The sequence below is a fragment of the Mastigoproctus giganteus genome, chromosome 8 (genome assembly GCF_048544385.1).
Source record: "Mastigoproctus giganteus isolate SK-2022 chromosome 8, ASM4854438v1, whole genome shotgun sequence".
In the NCBI taxonomy this organism is placed as follows: domain Eukaryota; kingdom Metazoa; phylum Arthropoda; class Arachnida; order Uropygi; family Thelyphonidae; genus Mastigoproctus; species Mastigoproctus giganteus.
In genome coordinates, this window is record NC_143582.1 from 44,716,030 (window position 1) to 44,738,181 (window position 22,152).

The following is a 22,152-nucleotide window of genomic DNA, read 5'->3' on the forward strand; positions in this document are numbered from 1 at the left end:
CATGTATAGCAACTGAATAAACAACACCGTAAAGGCAGAGATACACTATTAACACCTCACATTTTACTAAAGCACATTTCTAGGGGTTACTACCATAAAACAATAAAAACAAGGTTTGAAACTGGCAGAAGGTTATCAAATTGTAGCAGGATACTTAATGATTTTGTAATAACTGAGAGCAAAGTGGAGGAGAAATTGTTAAAGTTAAACATAAGAAAAGCACCTGGGGTGGATGGGATCTATCCAGTTAGATTAAAGGAGGCAGCAAAGCAACTAAGCAAACCCTTAGCCATAATTATGAGGCATCTCCGTAGCCAGGTGGGAAGGAGCAGCAGTGCGTAGCTCACGCTTCTTGATTAGATCAGGGTTCGAGCCCGTCACCACCAAATATGGAGAATGTGGAAAGTTCAGGGAATGACCATCGCATATCCTGGAGCAATATAGCCTTAGTTGCTAATTCTCCCAAATAACAACAACAACCATAATTATGAGAGCATCCTTGGACTCAAGGGGAGGCTCCCACGTACTGGAGATGTGCAAATGTATCCTATCTCCAATTCACAAAGGGGGATTGAAGGGTGACACGAGTAATTACAGACCAGTTAGTTTAACTTCTGTTCCGGGTAAAATAATGGAGTCACTGGTTAAAGATGCATTGCAGGATCATCTAGACAAGGCTGCAGCAATAATTCAGACACAGCATGGGTTTGTTAAGGGAAAGTCTTGTCTGACAAATTTGATAGGATATTATGATGTGGTTACAAAGGAACTGGATGAAAAAATAATTTTGCTATCATATATTTGGATTTCAGGAACGCTTTTGACACTGTTGCGCATGAAAGACTATTGTACAAATTGGAGCCGAATGGTATTAAGGGTAAGTTGTTACAATGGATAAAAGGATGGTTAAGTGGGAGAAGACAGAGGGTGGTAATCAATGGGTGCTGCTCTTCGTGGACTAATGTTATTAGTGGAGTCCCACAGGGTTCGGTGTTGGGTCCACTGTTGTTTTGTATATTTATCAATGACATTAATGAAGGTATATCAGGCTTAATGTCGAAGTTTGTAGATGATACAAAGGTTGGCAGGGTTGTTAATGACAGTAATGGCAGTGTGCTACTGCAACAGGATCTAGATAATTTGGGCAGATGGGCTAAGAAGTGGCAACTGAAATTTAACTTTGACAAATGCAAAGTACTGCATATGGGTAGAAGTAACCCCAGAGAAACGTACCAACTGTGTGGTACTGCACTTAAGGTGGTAGAAAATGAAAAAGACCTGGGAGTAATTGTGCCGGCAGATATGAAGTTTTCTGAGCAATGAAGACAGGCTGCCAGGGCAGGTCATGGGGTTTTGTCAATGATATATAGGAATTTTGCTAGCAGGGAAAAGGAGGTGATTATTCCTCTGTATGAGGCAATGGTCAGGCCACACCTTGAGTACTGCATACAGGTCTGGAGGCCTCATTTTAGGAAGGATGTAGATTGACTTGAACGTGTACAGAGAAGGGCAACAAGATTGGTGAGGGGAATGAAGGGATCCTCTTACCAAGAGAGACTTAAGTTCTGCAAATTGCAGTGGCTGGAGACTAGGCACCTGCACGGTGATCTGATTGAGGTGTATAAGGCCTTGAATGGGTTCATTTGGAGGGAATCAGGCATTTGGAGGGAATGGTGTGATTTTTTTTTTTTTTTTTTTTTTTTTGGCTGATGCTGCATAAGCTCATCACATGCTTTCTTGCATCACATGCCACTACTACTACTACAATTTCCGGTTGTGTTTCTGCTAGTGGAATCTGTTATAAACTGGTAGTAAACTCGATCTAATTGCATTTGCGATTATACCGATAGCTGGAATTGTGTTGGTTTTTATGTTATTATGGTGAAATGTGTTTCCCCTTCACTGATATAAAACACAAATACATTTTCAGAATCTTCTCTTCATTCCTATCGTGTTGCATGCGGTTGGGGTGATTCTGCGTTCGACTGCCATTTCTTGTAAACACAAAGGCGAATCGTGCATAAGCAAATTCGGTTCATGTTATATAAGATATCATTCCCCTATTTATAAATAGTGTATAATCGAATTCATGTTGTGTAAACACGTGTTATACGAGGACTGACTGTACATCCCAATAGCTGGTAAGCTTCATCATACCTAATGTACATCTGTTTGAGAGTTAAAAAATTATGATAGATCCTAGTATGAAGACATTTGCTGTGAAACTATAATTGAAAATCAAACATTCATGAATAAAGTGAGATTTCAGGAAATTGCATATGTAACTTGTAAAGGTTGGCTAATTAGCATTTCACCTACCTGAAATGCTATGTGCTTTGGAACAGGTCACAATATTCTTTTGTGATCTGGCCCATTTAAAATTTGTTTTGTAATGAATCGTTGCTTTCTGATTTTGATCGTACATGACAACTTTGAAATAGTTTTTTACTTGACAGTTTTTTTTAGGTGATATAGATTTTACACGAGGGTCAGTGCAGTCGAGAATATATATATATATATTATTTTCTCCTTCAGCAGGCCTAACTGAATTTATTCATAGATATGATAAAATTCTGATCCCAATAGATGTCAGGTTATCATTATGAGCATCTTGGTATAGAAAGTAGTCATCTAGCAAATCCATAAATGTTCTGCAACTGTGTGCTCTAACCCAAGAGCTCTGATCAATTTCTCTAAAGTTATACCTCATTCTGATTTGTAGCCCACTCTGTTTGCCTGATAGTTTTTGTTGTGCTCATCACAGTCATATGGCCTACGACACACTCCTACTCTCATTTTTTTTTCCAGTGCTTATGTCATGCCAGACTGACTCACTATTACACTTTTAACCTGTATTTGCTGGTTGTATTGTTTAAGAATCTGTGCTTCTTAACCAAAAGCATAATCCTCCCACATTGTACTCTCAATATCAGTAAGGTGCTACATTTCTGATATTCTTAGTATGTTAGTATTTGATGACCTAACTAATGCTAGTTTCATGTGCACACCTTAGTATGCCTTTTAATCCTTCTCCTGCTTCCCAGGCTATTTTGTGTATCATTAAATTGATAATCTGTTTATTCCCCCAAACCACCTACTTCATTTCAATAACATCAGCAAATGTTCTTGTACTTCTTCTGTTCAAGTGTATCATCATCATCAGCCATTTTCAATCCACTGCAGGATGAAGGCCTCTCCAGCAACTTTCCAGTTCCTTCTGTTTTGTGCAATGGCTATCCATTTACTACCCACAAACTCATGAATTTTATCTGTCCATCTCCGCTGTTGTCTTCTAGTTCCTCTTGGGTACCATTATGTTATTTTCTTAGTCCATCTGTCATCATGTCTTCGGCTTTTTGTGTCCTGCCCAAGACCATTTTAGTTCTTTAGTTTTGATAAGAATGTCCTTTACTTGAGTTTGCTGCCTAAATCATTTGTGTTTGTCTTCTTATCTAACAGTCTGTTTCCCAATGTAATTCGTTCCATTCTTGCTGTGTAGTTCTCAGCTGCTCTTCCATCATTTTGGTTTTACTTCCATAAGTCATGATGGGGAGTATTCATTATTTTACGTTTCAGACTAATTGGGATATTTCTCCTCAGTATGTGACTATATTTCCTGAATGCTATCCATCCAAAATTTATTCCTCTCTTGACTTCCAGCCATTTATCATTATTACAGCTATTAGCTTGTCCCAGATAAGTATATGACTCTCCTTTTCAATTACTGCTCCTTCAGTCATTATATCCCTTTCTGTGGTATACTTGTTCATCATTACTTTTGTTTTAGCCATATTCATCTTTAGTCAGGCACCTCTGTAGCCAGGTGGGAAGGAGGAGCAGTGCGTAGCACACGCTTCTTGATTAGACCGGGTTCGAGCCCATCACCACCAAATGCAGAGGATGCGGAAAGGTCAGGGAGTGACCACCGCATATCCCGGAGCAATATGGCCTTAATTGCTAATGCTCCTAAAAAAAAAACCAAATAACAAATCATCTTTAGTCCAAAATCCTTACTAACTGTGCATAACTAATTAAGATTTTTTTCTAATTCTTTGGGATTGTGGATTATAACCACAATGTCATCTGCATATTGTAAATGGTTTAGGTACTCTCCATCCACATTTACTCCTTTCTGCGACCAGTCTAATCTTCTGAAAGCTTTCTCAAGGGCAGCAGTAAACAACTTTGGATATATTGTGTCACCTTGTCGAACTCCTTTCTTTCTCAATGTTAAATTTGTTACTGTCTTTGTCTAGTCTAATAAAGGGGGGGGGCTTGTTTGTTTGTTTGTTTTTAGGAGCATTAGCAACTAAGGCCATATTGCTCTGGGATATGTGGTGGTGGTCATTCTCTGACCTTTCCGCATCCTCCATATTTGGTGGTGACGGGCTCGAACCCCGGTCTAATCAAGAAGCGTGTGCCATGCACTGCTGCTCCTTCCCACGTGGCTACGGAGGCGCCATCTTTCCAGTACTTGAAACATTGCCTTATGCTGTATGGAGTCAAATGCCCTTTCATAATCCACAAATGCCAGGCATAATGGTGATTTATATTCATTTGCTTTCTCCATTAGCTATGATATTAAGTGAAGGTGATCCATAGTTAAGAATCCTGTCCTAAAGCCAGCTTGCTCTTTCGGTTGATTCAAAACAAGTATTCTTTCTAATCTGTTAGTAATGACCCTTGGGAACAACTTGTAGATGTGGGATAACAAGCTAATTGGTCAATAATTTCCAGTTTCTGATTTATCTCCTTTCTTATACAACACAACTATGATTGCATTATTCCACTCCTTAGGCATCACACCTTTTCTAATGCATTTTGTGAAGAGTCTTGCCAGTTTTTGTGTCATGTGTCTTTCTCCCAATTTAGCAACTCTACAGTAATTTCATCTTTCTCCAGGGCTTTCTGATTCTTCATTTTCTTCAACGCCTGAATTAGGCATTGAATTAGGGTTGAAAAAGCCATGAATTAGGGTTGAATTTGAAAGTGTCTGCAATTCTGCCCAGACACGATAGGAGGGAGTATATGATGAGAGCCCTGTCGATCAATTTGGCCCTGGAAAGATTGTGCAGGGCTCAAGGGGTAGAATTTTTTTCAGCCTGGTCTGTACTTGTTAACAGGAGAGACTGCTTCTACAGGGATGGGATACATTTAAATAGAAAGGGTGCAAGAATGTTTGCTGATGCTATCAAAGCAGTGTTAGGTGAATCGGAAATCTGCTAGATTGGGGGGATACAAGGACTAATAGATTAACAGTAGCCACTGGCAGAGGAGAAAGTGATTCTTGCACTGCTTCTCTTGGAATGAGCAGCAGCCTGGAAAATAAGATAGTAGTAGTAGTAGTAGTGGCATGTGATGCAAGAAAGCATGTGATGAGCTTATGCAGCATCAGCCAAAAAAAAAAAAAAAAAAAAATCACACCATTCCCTCCAAATGCCTGTCCAGTTTCTCCTTAAATTTATTCAGCCTATCAACTTCCACAACGACTGATGGAAGTTTGTTCCAGCAATTAACCTCCCCCCCCCCCGCTGGCTAAAGGCAAATTTCCGCACATCTATTCTACATCTGTCTTTTCTTAATTTGAATTTATGCCCCCTTAGGTTTGTAATTTGAACAAGTGGAAGGATCCCATCAGAATTCAGCGTGCTGAACCCATTCAAAGCCTTATACACCTCAATCAGATCACCGTGCAGGTGCCTAGTCTCCAGCCACTGCAATTTGCAGAACTTAAGTCTCTCTTGGTAAGAGGATCCCTTCATTCCCCTCGCCAATCTTGTTGCCCTTCTCTGTACACGCTCAAGTAAATCTACATCCTTCCTAAAACGAGGCCTCCAGACCTGTACGTAGTACTCAAGGTGTGGCCTAACCATTGCCTTATACAGATGGACAATCACCTCCTTTTCCCTGCTAGCAAAATTCCTATATATCATTGACAAAACCCCATGACCTGCCCTGGCAGCCTGTCTTCATTGCTCAGAAAACTTCATATCTGCCGGCACAATTACTCCCAGGTCTTTTTCATTTTCTACCACTCTAAGTGCAGTACCACACAGTTGGTACGTTTCTCTGGGGTTACTTCTACCCATATGCAGTACTTTGCATTTGTCAAAGTTAAACTTCAGTTGCCACTTCTTAGCCCATCTGCCCAAATTATCAAGATGCAGGATATTTCAGAGACTGCTGGAAATCATGGGGTACAAGTAAACACATGGGTGTTGTTAGGGTGGCTAAGAGGAAGAGCAGGTGCATGTATACTTGCGTGTAAACCAATGCTAGGAGTTTAGTAAATAAATTTGATGAATTTGAGGTATTGCTCAAAACATCAAAGGCAGATATTGTTGGGATTTCAGAGACGTGGAGTCACACAGATATAAGGAATGCAGAACTGGAATTTGGGGAGTACAACGTCTACAGAAAGGATAGACGGGATAGGAAGGGAGGAGGGGTTATGCTATTAGTTAAGAAACACACAAAATCCAAGGAAGTGAAGCCAGTCGACATCGCTGGACAGTGCAGTGTCGAGTCAGTTTGGTGTGACATAAGCATTGGGAGATCAAAATTGAGAGTAGGAGTGTGCTATAGGCCTAATGACTCTGATGAGTATAATAAGAAACTGTACAGAGAAATAGAGTGGGCCAGTAAATCAGAGAGTCTTATAATGGGGGATTTTAATTTCCCAGATATTGACTGGAATTTGGGGCCTAGTCACTCACACACTAGCAAGGCTTTTGTGGATTTATTGGATGATTGTTTTCTACATCAGCATGTTAGGGAGGCAACTAGAGGGAGTAATACTCTTGATTTGATTATCAGTAGTGATTCTTCATGCATTAAAAATCTGCAGATAAATGAACCACTAGGTGGCAGTGATCACAGTGTTCTGAAGTGGGATTTACTCAAAGAGGTAACTACCATTAGGGGTAAAGGGAAGGGGTATTTCTTTCGTAAAGGCAGCTATGATGGACTGAGACAGTATTTAAATTCTATTCAGTGGGATCAACTGATGATGTTACCAACAGCAAATTCAAAATGGGAAGCATTCAAAGAACTTATCTTGGAAGCTACTAAGCTTCACATACCAACTAAGAAATATTGTTCAAGGTTTAGGCCTAAATGGATGTCAGATGAACTAATGAGGCATATGGCAGAGAAGAAAAATGCATGGGATACATACAAATTAACACGTGACACAGAAGCCTATGATAGATACAAGTTGATCTGTAACCAAGTTACAAAGGAGGTTAGGCAGGCGAAGGCAGATTACGAGAAATCCTTGGAAAGGGATGCGAAGAAAAACAGCAAAGAGTTCTTTACTTATGTAAACTCTAGAAGGAAGGGGATGAATCAGATTGGTCCACTTGATATCGATGGGTCAACTGTTGATGACCCTGCTCAGGTAGCTAACAAACTAAATGAATATTTTGCATCGACATTCACACATGAGGAGTTATTCAGTGAGGGGAATGCCAGAGGTGTATTCAACTCTGGAAGTAAGCTAGAGAATCTTTTAATAACTGAGAATAAAATGGAGGAGAAATTGTTGAAGATAAACAGAAGAATGGCACCTCAGGTGGATGGGATCTATCCAGTTATATTAAAGGAAGCAGCAAAGGAAGTAAGCAAACCCTTAGCCATAATTATGAGAGCTTCCTTGTACTCAGGGAAGGTACCCATGGACTGGAGATGTACAAATGTGACCCCAATTCACAAAGGAGGATCAAAGGCTGACAATAATTATTGTTAGCCTTTATATAATTATAGACCTAATTATAGACCTGTGTGTTTAACTTCTGTTCCCGGAAAATTAATGGAGGCACTGGTGGTTAAAGAAGCACTGCAGGATCATCTAGACAAGACTTCAGTTATAGCTCGGACACAGCATGGTTTTGTTAAGGGGAAGTCTTGCCTGACCAATTTGATTGGATACTATGATGCAATCACAAAAGAACTGGATGCAGGGAATAACTTTAATATTATATACTTGGATCTTTGAAAGGCTTTTGATACTGTTGCATATGGAAGACTGCTGCACAAATTGGAGCGGTGTCGCATTGGAGGCAAATTGCTGCTATGGATAAAGGGGTGGTTGAGGGGGAGAAGACAGAGTGGTAATCAATGGACACTGCTCATCGTGGACTAATGTTATTAGTGGAGTTCCACAGGGTTCAGTATTGGGTCCTTTATTGTTTTCTGTATTTATAAATAATATTGATGATGGTATACGAAGCTTAATGTCCAAGTTTGCAGATGATACAAAGGTTGGCAGGGTTGTTAAGGACGCTACTGACACTATGCTGCTGCAACAGGATCTGGAAAGGTTGAGCAGATGGGCTGAGAGGTGGCAAATGAAGTTTAATATTGACAAATGTAAAGTACTACATATGGCAAACAGCAACCCCAGAGCAACGTATCAACTCTGTGGTACTACACTGACAGTGGTAGAGAATGAAAGGGACTTGAGGGTGGTTGTGCAGGCAGATATAAAGTTCTCTGAGTAGTGCAGACTGGCTGCAAGAGTAGCTCATGGTGTATTGTCAATGATATATAGGAATTTTTCTAGCAGGGATAAGGAGGTGATTATTCCCTTGTATAAGGCAATGGTCAGGCCACACCTAGAGTACTGTATACAGGCCTGGAGGCCTCATTTCAAGAAGGATGTAGAGCTGCTGGAACGAGTACAGAGATGGGCAACAAGATTAGTGAATGGAACAAAGGGGTGCTCTTACGAAGAAAGGCTTAAGTTTTGCGAATTACAGTGTTGGAGACTAGGCACCAGCGAGGTGATCTGATAGAGGTGTACAAAGCCTTGAATGGGTTGAGCATGCGCAATGCTGATGGGATTCTTCCTCTTGCTCAGAATAATCACCTGAGAGGGCATAAATTCGAATTAAGGAAAGACAGATGTAGGATAGATGTGCGGAAATTTGCCTTTAGCCAGCGGGTGGTTGGTAGGTGGAACAGACTTCCATCCCTTGTCGTGGAAATTGATAGCCTAAATAAGTTTAAGGCTCAGCTGGACAGGTATTTCGAACGAACAGAGGGGTGAAGTGGAAGTGGTTATTTTTTATTTATTTATTTTACTTTATTTTTTTTTTTGACTGACGCTGCATAAGCTTGCTTTCTTGCATCAAATGCCTCTACTAATGCTAATGCCTGTTCTACTTCATCAGGAAGAATATCGGGTATGTCATACGTGTTGCTAATTTGCGATCCATCTATTCCACTGCTGGCATCATTCCCTTGCTCCTTCTATAGTTCTCTATAGTAGTTTTCTGCTATTTGAATTATGCCTTCTCTGCTATTTATAAGTACATCATCGCTATTCTTCAGTTTCAGTATCATTTGTCTTTCTGTATTACTGCTGATGGCTGCTGATTTAAATCCTTTGTTTTCCCTTAATGCTTGTTCTACTTTTATTGTGTTAAATTTTCTTATGTCCTCTCTGAGTCTGTTTTTAATGGCTTTGCATAACTCAGTATACTCAATTTTTTCCTTGTCAGTGTTTATCTTGCTCTTGATTTGTCGTCTTCGGTTCATCATGACAAGTGTTTCTTGACTAATTTTTTATTCTTTGGATTTCTTTTTACCTATAGGTTTCTTGGGCTTTATCACTTTCAGAAAGTTGTAATATTCATTGGTCCTGAGCAGCCTGCAGAAGCTCAAACTTGTTCTTAAGTTCCAGTACATACTGCTCTTTCTCCTCTTCTGTTATCTCAGAGGCCTTTGTATTATTTATTCGAGTCAGTTTTTTCCTTTCTTTTTTTACATCTATATATCAAGTGTGCATCTTACCATTCTGTGATCACTTCCAACATTTACTTTGTTCAGGACAGTAACATCATTCACGATATATCTTCTGTTAGTGAGGTTGAAGTCAATTTCATTAGTTGTTAATCCATTTGGGCTCTTCCATGTACACTTTCTGTTCACCCTTTTTTTGATAAAAGTGTTCATTACTGACATTTCTCATGATTCTGCCAATTCCAAAAGTCTTTCACCTCTTTCAATTCCAAAATTTCCTGTAGTTCCCCTTTCTATCCTGTTTTGTCTCTTTCCAACCTCAGCATATAAGTCCCCCATAATGATAGTGTAGTAAGTTTTCTGTTCATCTAGAAGACTCAATTTCGATGTCATTTCTTCAACCTCCTCATCATCATGGCTCAATGTTGGTGGCGCATAAATCATTATAACCTTTAGCTTATACCTCTTAGAAATCCTGAGTAGTAGTCTTGACACCCTTGGTGACGTACTTCTGAATTCCAAAATGTTGTTTTTTATATCTTTATGGACCAGAAAGCCAACTCCACTTTCACTCCTTTCACTGGTTACATTGGTGTACGGGCGCCTCCGTAGCCAGGTGGGAAGGAACAGCAGTGCGTAGCACACGCTTCTTGATTTAGACTGGGGTTCGAGCCCATCACCACCAAATACGGAGGATGCGGAAAGGTCAGGGAATGACCACCGCATATCCCGGAGCAATATGGCCTTAGTTGCTAATGCTCCTAAAAAAAACCAAAATAAAATAAATAAATAACATTGGTGTACAGCAGATTTCCACTTGATAAACTTAAATAATTCATTTCTTCTTCTTGTTTCAGCCAAACCAATGATATTCCAATTCACATTTTCTAATTCGTTTTCCAGCTCTAATATTCTGTCTTCTCTGATTAGCGATCTTACGTTGTAACAGGCCAAGTTCAGTTTCCATGCATGGCAGCCTTGTCTTATCCAATGATTCTTAGCACCCTCTGCTTTCACTCTGATCCTCTCACTGCCATAAGAGGGGGAGCAAATCACACCTCTATAAAAATAGCCCCTTCTATTAACAAGCACTGGAAACTTTACATACTGAGGAAAATTATAATGAATTGATTGACAGGACTCTCATCATAAACTGTCTCCTGCCACGTCTTGGCAAAATTTCAGATACTTTCAAACTCAGTTGTAACTGGGGGCTTTTTATCATCATCACTTCATACATGTTAAGTAATGCTTCTGATTACCTGTGCTTAATATCATTAGTACCTACTTCTACAACACCAACTTTTGTCTTGGGCAGACATACCCAAGTGTAGGATTAGGCAGCTTGAGTACTTGGAGAGTCTACCAATTTTATTCCTTTATGGACTTCAAAACTGGTCAGAGTGTCTGTTTGGAGACCTGTTAGATATGTAATGTAGAACAAATATCCTTAACCAATATGTGATTATAAATAAACTCAATTTTTTTATCTTACTTTTTTTTTTTTTTTTTTTTCAAAAAAAAAAAAAAAAAAAAGTAAGATATCTCCTTTCATTAAAGCTTATGTTCAAATGACTAGACTGAAAAGAAAAGGAGAAAGGCACAGATAAATATACAAAATAAAAGGAAGAAGGAAGAAAGAAATCATACTTGAAATTTCGTTCCAAAAGGTGAGATCCAGAAAAAAACAGGATCCATAAAAACCTTGCCATTATGCAGACTGTAATCAAAGCTGAACCTATGGCCAACTAATTCATTCCAGTATGTCATCCTTGTTGATTGGGATGCAATTGTACATTGGAGGTACTAGAACTTCCCTTCACTCTAGGTTACAAAAACATAAAAGCACATTAAATATAGCATCAAAAAAGACAAATAGGAAATTTGTGGATTCAGGATATCTGAATTAGTTGGACATTTCTTAAAGACATGATTTTTCCTAGATTTTAATGAAACTGCAATATTTTTTAAACGAATGACAAAATTTAATGGTTAGAAATCAGTGAAACTTTTGTTAGTATTATTAAATGATGCAAGAAAGCAAGCTTATACAACATCAGCAAAAAAAAAAAAAAAAAAAAAAAAAACACACTTCACATATCACCTGTCCATCCACTTTAATAATTTGATTAAATAATTCTGCCTTAAATTTATTCAAACAATCCACTTCCACTTCACCAGATATTAAATTGTTCCAACAATCAATCACCCTCTGGCTGAAAGCAAATTTCTGCCAGTCTATCCTGCAACCATCCTTCCTCAATTTAAATTTATTATATCAGCAAAAACAGTCAGTTGGTATTCATAGTCCTATAATCTTGTTCAAAGAGTGGTATCTTCAGCCTGTATTCTATAATATTTCCTTTAATAGTAAGATGCACAATATTAACTTTCACCCCCCCAAACATAAGTTTATTATCCTGGACTTCAGCTAAGTTGGTGCATTATGGCCTTTAATTTCTGCTCTGCCATAAAGCCTCCAACAACAACAATGACCTCAACTAAGAGGAAGAGTAGCCTTGCATCCAGTTTTAAGTGTAAACCTTTTAAGCTTTTCTTCTGATTTCCGTTTGCTTTGCAATTTTTCTAATTGCCTTTCTTCCCATACCATTAAAAAATGAAGAGAGCGATTCTTTTCCTCTCTCTTTTCCTAATTTTGCCTTACCCCCTCCGTCTTCCCTATTAGTTGAATTAATGCAATGGAATGCCTCAATTTATAAAAATGCCCATTGAGCTATTGTTACTTACTCTTTAAAGAAGGTATTCAAAAAGCAAGCATTCATCTCACTTCAGGTCAGTCCTTATCTGCTTGCCTCTTCTTCAGTACTCCCATGAATAAGAATACTATAGCCACTGCAGCTTATGCACTAAATGCTCATAGTGCATGCACATACACATGCTTTTTAAATTTCAGTGGGAAATGAGGTTTAATTCAGTGAATTGGTTCACCTTTGGTTTTAGTCCATTTAATGATTTAATGGAAGGTTTTTTGCCCCCCCCCAGGATGTATGCCACCTTTTGGAAAGAAATTCCCAGTATGTTTCTTTCTTTCTTATTTTCTAGGTTTATTTATGTTTTTTTTTTTTTCTTTCTCCTTTTCTTTTTTGTTTATTCATTTGAGTATAAGTTTTAATTAAATGTTTTCTGTTTTTGAAAGGTTAACTCTGTTAATTTCTAAGGACATGTTGGTAAGTGCATTTGTTCTAGTGGTGGATCTGGTGGGTCTTGAAACAGAAGTTTTGCTCAGCTTTAAAGTCATGTTATAAGTTTAGAATGAAACATGATATGATCAAATAGTTATTTGTGAAATTAAAACACCATTTATATTATGTTGAAGGGATAGTTTCAAATTGCAAACAATAATGCTGATGAGATGCCCCTGCACATGAGAAAAAATTAACAATAAAAATTAAGTATTTCATAAAAAAAAAAAAAAAATAAACAGACACCTGCACTCACTCAGGAAAGCACAGTAGCATGGTCTCCTGCATAAAATATGGTGCTGCTGCCAGAAACAAGATAGGAAACCCCCATTTCAGCCAGCCTGAGTGACTACTCAGTAAGAAGAATCCTGTTTAAAATAAGGTACAGTTGCTGCCAGAAACTAGTTGGGAAATTTTCACTTCAATGGGCCAATGAAGACATCCACTAATGAAGAAAAACTTAAAAAGAAAGTTTATGGGTAACCACAGTGACTTTGTCAAGAGGCATCAGCCCTATGGAAATTCCCAAACATTCACATTTCTGCCATGGCTTGCTAACAGTAAAAGAACCATGGATGATCAAGACAGACATGACAACAGAAAATACATGATTTTTGATATTAGCAAGCAATGACAGAAATGTGAATGTTTGGGAATTTCTGTAGGGTCAATGATGTGTGAAGAAATGGTCACTGTGGTTCCCCCTAAATTTACTTTCTTCTTATTAGGATTTTCTTCTTTAGTGGGTCTTTGCAGTCATCCTGTTAGGTTAAGTGGAGTGATGGTTTCTCGCTTGCTCTCTTTCTGTCTTTTTGCATTTTATATATGCCTCTTCCTTAACTTAAAAAATATTTTCAGTTCTGCATATTTTTATATGCAGAACCTTTTCATTACAAATTTTTCCATTCCATGGGTTCTTTTTGTCTTGCCTATGAAATATCCACCAGTTAAAATTTAAAAAATCTGTCTTAAAATGTTATGGTACAATTGATTTTTAACTTTATTAATTATTTTGAAAGGGTACTTGGTTTTTATTAATATTAATATTTTTTTGGAATTATATAGTGGGCATTTTCTACTGATATAATTTAAAATATTATAAGAACAATATCTTTACATTGCTTAATGATATTTCTAATAATTAGGAATCCCTTGAAAAGACTGACCAGACAGGGTTCAAAATCTCTTCTTCTTCAAAGTGTAAGTTTTTTTTTTTTTTTTTTTAAATATGAAATCCTTGAAACTTAAAAGTATTAATAAGGACAAATAAGCAGACTTTTTCTTCATCAATGAAAAAAAAAAATAATAATAATAAAAAAAAAAATACTAAAAAATATTCTCACAAGTTTCCTTGCGGGAATGGGAATAGTATGAGTATTCTACCCACTTTGTCTCATATTACCCAACTCCTCTTTAGTACTCCCTTGAGTATTAGGGAGATCCTCCTGGACTGGAGAAGTCTAGAATGATTTCCACAGAATCAAATAGTGCTCTCATTAACATTCAGCCTTTTTAATTATAGCTGAATATACACCATCTTTCCCCGGAGCCTTGACTCCTTTCTTAACATTTCTAACAAACATCTCTAAGATTTTTGTATCACCCATGCAGCTGTGTGGTCAAGTACAAGAGTGCAATAATACACATTCATTTGAGTGGACCATGGTTCAACCCACATGACCACTAAATATGGTTAATGGTTGTATTCATTGTCAAAATAACTAGAACATTCAGGAGATTCCTAGAGCATTCAGGAGCTTCCTACAACATTTGAGAATTCCAGAATGTTTTAGAATATTGTTACATGTGGAAGAAAGGTCAGAATGTTTCTGGAAGATTCTAGAACTTTCAACAGAGTTCTCTACAAACATTGTGAGCCTTGTAGAAACTTCTCTACTAGTATATGTATGAGTGGGTTCCACACCAAGCAAGCATTTTCGTATTTCAAAAAGTGTATGTGTTTCAGAGAGTAAGTGGCGAACAAGTGTTTTAGTGAATTAGTGTTTGTAAACAAGTGTTTTTTATTGTTATTATTATTATTAGCCATATGGTGCAATAATCTTGAGGCTTGTGCTGCACCAGCCAAAAAATAATAATTCTCAAGTTACCTGAGAGAGAGAGAGAGAGAGAGAGAGAGAGAGAGAGAGAAGTAGAAAGGAATCACCAAGAAAGAGAAGAACGATGATATCCAGCTCAGGACCTTGGGTTTGCCAAGTCCATACTCACAAGATGTGAGCTCCTGGGATTAATTAGTGAATTAGTGTTTGTAAACAAGTGTTTTAGTGAATTAGTGTTTGTTGTTGTTTGGTTTTTAGGAGCATTAGCAACTAAGGCCATATTGCTCCGGGGATATGCGGTGGTCATTCCCTGACCTTTCCGCATCCTCCGTATTTGGTGGTCACGGGCTCGAACCCCGGTCTAATCAAGAAGCGTGTGCTACGCACTGCCGCTCCTGCCCACCTGGCTACAGAGGCGCCATTAGTGTTTGTAAACAAGTGATATGTGCATTAGTGTAAATTGTGAACTGTGTTTAAATTAGAACTAAAAATCTACAATTTATTAATTGTGTTCTTATGTGTGCGTACCTCAACCTTACATGAAATATGTCATGTTCTTGCTAAAATAAGCCTGATTGCTTTTGCTACATTTGCGGAGAAGTGGTATTAAAATTGCAGTGGAAGCAACTGTCCCAACTTGTGAGATAAGCCTATGAACTCTATTCTTGATGTAAAGTTGGAGATCAAGATACACCTTGTATGGGCTCCAAAGATTTTCTGTAGCTCATGTTCAAGGACAATAACAGACTGGCTTAGAGGTAGTCATAAATCAATGCCTTTTGCTATTTCGGTGATATGGCAGAAACTTCAAGACCACATAAACAATTGTTACTTTTGCATGACCAATATTTCTGGTTTTTCTGCGAAATCCAAGCATAAAGTAGAGTATCCCAACATACCTTCTGCTCAAAGAACAGTTCCTTACAATGATACAATGCCAGTGCCAAAGCCACTAGTAAATAATTGACTGAATCTGATTCAGGATCAGAAAAGGAGTCTCTAGAAGATGCAGAACTCAAAACTAGTACAGATCCAGACTTTTCAACTCTTGATACTGCATCAAATCATTTAGGCAGAATTGAACGATTTGGTCCTCTCCAAAACCAGGGCTCAGTTATGGCTTCAGCAGTGGAATCTTTTTGAAAAGGGTGTCAAAATGTCTTTTTATTGGAAGAGGCAATCTCCTTTTGGTGGATAAGTCAAAAATCTATTTACCTCCATTGCACATCAAGCTAGGTTTGATAAAAATATTTGTGAAAGCGATGGACAAAAAGGCGAAAGTTTGAGGCAAAAGTTTCTTTGAATGAGTGAGGCCAAGATAAAAGAGGGAATTTTTGTGGATCCTCAAATCAAACTGCTCTTCCAAGATGAGGAATTCACTAAAAAGTTAAATGCTACAGAAATAAAGCCTGGAAGGCATTCAAAAGCATCTGCCAGAAATTTTTAGACAGTCAGAAATCACAAAAAGTGAAATTGTGGATGAGCTAATTTTAGCACACAGAGAGTTGGGATGCAACAGGCCATTGAGCAGTAGTTTCTGACCTTTTTTTTTAATAATGACACTCCTAAGTAATTTATTTTATTTTGTGGCACCCCTACTCAGTTTTCTGCCTCTTAGATCCGATTTTCTCTCTCTCTCTCTCTCTCTCTCTCTCTCTCTCTCTCTCTCTCTCTCTATATATATATATATATATATATATCCATTATTTTAAATTAAACATAAGCCAGTAGTATGGCAAAAACTGTAGAGCGAAAATTAACATAAAAATAACCCAAATAAACAATCGAACGAAAAGAAAGAATAGATATAAACAGTAGCCCAGAAACCCTAATATAATTTCGATCTTTAAATCCAATTAACAAAAACTATACAATTTTTAGGATAATGCCAATTAGTTATTAATTTAGCGGTACCCCCCCGAGAGGTACCAGTTCCGAAAGACGTGAAATATCACCCAAAGAGGGTTAAAGGAACTACCAAACGAATAACAAAATCAAAATAAACTAAAATAAAATAGACTGACCATCATGCCCCATATCGACAGAGGACCACGAGGCCAATAATGGTCATGGAATCGCTGCATTTCAATCGTCCATACAAAACATCGCAAAGGCGGAAATATCGAAGAACCAAACCACCCTTCCATTCTCCGATAGATCAACCAATGCAGAGGATTTGCATGGCGGTGGTCCTTATGCAGCGAAAATAAACTATAGAACAGACAGCACTCTAAAGCAGAGCCACACCACTGACATACTGTAAGCTGAATCAGCTTATATTGAAGAAAAAAGGAAATAGATGGCGGCACAGGCGTTGCTAAATTAGCATATCGACCCATTACTATTGAATTATATTAAATGTTGACGAAAATTAAATTATAATAAAAAATTAAAATAATTAAGCATTCATTAGAGGCAGCAACTTGCAATTCCTCCATATGAAGCCGAAATATACTATCATTGAATTATATTAAATAAAGTTAAATAATAATAAAATGAATAAATAATTAAGCATTCATTAGAGGCAGCGACATGCAATTCCTCCATATGAAGCTGAAATACATCCATTATTTTAAATTAAATAAAACATAAGCCAGTAGTATGGCAAAAACTGTAGAGCGAAAATTATTTAATTTAAAATAATGGATGTATTTCAGCTTCATATGGAGGAATTGCATGTCGCTGCCTCTAATGAATGCTTAATTATTTATTCATTTTATTATTATTTAACTTTATTTAATATAATTCAATGATAGTATATATATATATATATGAATAATGTTTGAAATAATTAAAAACTGAATCTTATATTAAAAAAGGGGTAAAGCATACATTAGAGGCAGCAAAGAGCATTTTCCTCTACATGATGCTTCAGATATAAACTTAAGTAAGAATAGTGATTAAAATAAAAAAAAATAATAAAAATAAAAAATTCTTATTATTTTTATTTTAATCATTATTCTTACTTAAGTTTATTTATATATATATATATTAGTTTGATTGCTTAGATTAATTAAATTTTAGTGTCTATTTTCTATAGGGTATTAGGTGTATCCTGAATAGGAGATTTTGTTAGCGTTTTAAGTCGAACCTATTCCTAGGGGTCTGTGGTGGTGGTGTTCCTGAGGACAAAACGGGCTGTTATGCCTTAGAAAAGCTATACCGGCCCAGTCCAAAGGGATAGCAAACCAACTTATGTAAATAACAAAAAATAACGCTTGTAAATAAAATACAACCAAATCACGTTATTTTCAAATTAATGTTCACCATGGAGTTAAAACGGAAACAACCCCCCCCCCAACCCAGCCCGCACCCCGGCTGACGTAGGAATCAACCCACTCATCGGATGACTTGCAAAAATATCACCCTACAACAATATCAAGCAACAATAGACGCGACTGCGCACTCAAAACCAAACCAGGGATAAAACAAACAATGAACAGGGCTAACCCCTCATTTACTGAAAGACCACCACCGGACAGATAAGTATAGCTCCACTCGTTTATTCCGATAATTACCCGTTGGGCTTTGTTTCTCCTCTACCAGTTTGCCGAATCCTAAATTAAGTATTAAAAAATTTTCAAAAATTAAAATTAAACTGAAAGACAAATTGACATAAAACTATCCTTTTTCAATGAATTAAATAATCTAAAAGAGAAAAATAATCTCACTAATAAGGCAAAACTGATAAGGAGTTAACAGAAACGGGTAATTATGAGACATTCCTTTAAAACTGGCTATCGATCCGCTCAAAGTCCCTGATGAAGTAGCGGATAGATGACCAGGTAAGGGAATGTTAGTTAGTGTTGATTAATATTATTAATTAAAGTTAAATAATTAGAATTATAACTAACTTCTTTAGTTATTATATAATTTGAACACCACCACCACAGACCCCTAGGAATAGGTTATACTTAAAACGCTAACAAAATCTCCTGTTCAGGATACACCTAATACCCTATAGAAAATAGACACCAAAATTTAATTAATCTAAGCAATCAAACTAAAATATATCAAGCACGTATAATAGTCCAATTGCCCATGGCAATGACATTAACGTAGCAAGGGACAAATTAAAAACAATCAATTAGACACTAACTAAAATAATAAAAACACAAAATATATATATATATATATATATGTATATACGTTTACTATAGTTCGATTTTCTTAAGTACTGGTGTTTTTTACTTATAGGTATTGGCGTTAATACAATACTGGTCTTTAAGCTAGCCTTGTCTCGGTTATCTTAAATTCACATGGCCTGTACATTTAGGATTTAGAAACTTATTGCGTATTGCTAAAGAAATTTTCATGATAATTACTGATGACAATTTTTTATGTATCTGTAGCAATAGGTAATCATCAATACTATTTTATAACTATATAATAATATTTATACAATTTATACATTTTTGCTTTACATCACGTGGCCGTCAATCCCCTACTTCATCGGGGGCCTTGAGTGGATTAACAGCCCATTTGATGTAATGCTTTTATACTTACCCGTTTCTGTTTATATCTCTCACAGCTTTGCTATTTTATTTAATTCTGGATACTAAGGACTTATGTTTATATTAATTTTCTTAATTATTGTTAGCTAAACTAGTATTAATTATGAATTAGTTAATTTTTTACAATCTCTTCAGCAACTGTGATAGAATACACAAAGCCCAACGGGTAAGCATTTTATATTGTTATACTACAACTACTTACTTAATGTGGTCCAGTGGAGGTCGTATAGCTGAAAAGGTTAACTTGTGAATCACCGAACTTAAAGTCCATAAATGGGTAACATAAGCCAGAATATCACCAGTGGATCGACAGTGACGGAATACATACTGGCGACCATTGATCAGACGAAAGGTTTCTAGGTAGTTTAAGAGTTGGCGGTTAATTGATTTCCCCATTACTTTAGAAAGAGTAGAAGTACAGGCGGGCCTCGATTAACGCGATTAATTCGTCCCGCGAGCGCATCGCACAAAACGGAAACGCGTTAATCGAATATATAACCAATAGGAAAAATTATAATTGGTACTTGACCTTCCGGAATGTCCATAAAGAATTTTAAATAACTTTTAAATAACTTTTTAACTGCATGCCATGTAAAAGATAATAAAAATTATAGAATTAAATGTTTATTGTTCAAAATATATAATGGAGAAACTAACTATTTGCTACAGAAATATTTGAACACAGTCGTTTGAACAGTTTTGGCTTTCGTTTTTTCATCATACAATTTCCGATAGCCGACAACAAGCTTCTCTAGGCCCTGGCGAAATAACATGCTTCTTTCGATGTTAGGATCAACATCCATTACCTTTTGTTTAAGGTTCTCTGCGATACGAAAGATTTCGCCTAGTTCTTTTACTGTTATCTCCTTTGAGATAACATTTTCATCTGCCTCACACTCTTTTTCTTCAGCTTCTTCGTGCGCACGCTGTTGCTCTATTTGAAGGAGATCATTGTCACTTAGCTGTTCTAAATGCGAATTCAGTGATTCTCGAACGTTAGCCGCATCCAAGCCTTTGAAACCAAGTTCATTACCAATATTAGTTATGTCTTCAATAACTTTTTGAACCGCATCTTTGAAGCAAGTAAAATCATTTGCACGGGGTAAAAGATGCTTCCAAACTGCTCTCATATTGCTGGCTGTCACTTCTTCCCATGCTGCATGAATGTTTTCAATGGCCAATCGTATGTTATATTTTTTCCAAAATTCTGGTACAGAAATTGCATTATCTCCTGTTATATCTTCAAGTGCCTGTGCAAAGGTTCTGCGGAGATAGTAAGCCTTGAAAGTTGCAATCGTCCCCTGGTCCATGGGTTGCAATAACGAAGTCGTATTCGCCGGTAAAAAAATAACTTTCACATTTTCATTTAAGTCACCAAGTGCAGAAGGATGTCCAGGTGCATTATCTAAAAGCAACAGAGCTTTAAAAGTAAGATTATTTTTCTTGCAATAGGCTTCAACTGTTGGACAGAAATAAGACGTAAACCAGTCTTCAAATAGGGCTTTGGTCATCCATGCTTTTTTATTTGAACGAAAAATGACTGGAAGAGTGCGATGGCTGTATCCTTTTAAAGCCCTAGGATTTTGTGCACGGTACACAAGCATGGGTTTCAATTTAAAATCACCTTCAGCGTTACCTCCTAATAAAAGTGTTAGTCGATCTTTTGAGACTTTATACCCAGGTTGTGATGCTTCATTTGCAGCTAAATAAGTTTTAGTTGGCATCCGTTTCCAAAATACGCCCGTTTCGTCTACATTAAATATTTGCCGATCGTCGTATTCAGCATCCTGAATGATTTTTTGCAATTCTGCAGGAAATTTGGCTGCAGCATCTTCATCAGCACTAGCAGCTTCCCCTGTTACTTTAACATTATGCAGTCGTGCTCGATTTTTGAAACGTCCAAACCACCCTGAACTAGCAACAAACATTTCAGTCTCCCCTTGATATTTTGTTTCTTTGAGCTTAGTAAAAAGGTTAATAGCTTTGCTCTGAATATTGTCCTTAGATAATGGAATTCTTTTTTGATTGCAATCTTCTATCCAAATTGATAAAAGACTTTCCATTTCAATCATTATTAGAGTTCTGTTTCTGGTATTTTGTAAGACAAAAGAAGATGATGAAACTTTACCTTTCTCTTTATATTCGTTCTTACGGCTCAAGATAGTTCGTACGGTAGACTCACTGTATCCTAGATCTCTTACGATTTTCGCATGGTTTGCACCACGTTCATGTTTTTTAATAACTTCAAGTTTATCAGCTAAAGTAATAACTTTTCGTTTTTTTTTATTACAATCACTTTGTTTTTCACTCTTTCTTTTATCCATAATTAACAGGGGTAGAAAATTAGAATTTTTAAAAACGTCTGCACGTGACTTTATTAGGTGGAGACAAACAAGTAACACGTCTACTTAGTTGATGGAACACACTGAGGCAGGAAGCGGACAAACGCTTGTTTATTGGCAGTCAGACATTTAGTGCGCGATTCGAATCTTTTTCAACTATTAGAAATAAAAGATCGTGTTAACTGGAAATTTGAATCGCGTAAAGTAAAAAGTGGTATCATTTTTTCCAATCGCGGTAACTGAAAACCATGTTAATCGAACTCGCGTTAAGCGAGGCCTGCCTGTAATTGAA

General features: G+C 37.0%; 1 protein-coding gene across 2 annotated transcripts in view; it reads left to right on the forward strand.

The window, feature by feature from the left end:
* The window catches only part of LOC150081500 (bridging integrator 3-like), a 193,406-nt gene that overhangs the window by 30,609 nt on the left and 140,645 nt on the right, over positions 1-22,152 (forward strand). For both annotated transcript variants that reach the window (XM_090379337.1, XM_090379338.1), the window contains exon 3: positions 14,093-14,147. In XM_090379337.1, coding sequence (XP_090235463.1) covers positions 14,093-14,147 — 55 coding nt within the window. The remainder of the gene's footprint in view (positions 1-14,092; positions 14,148-22,152) is intronic.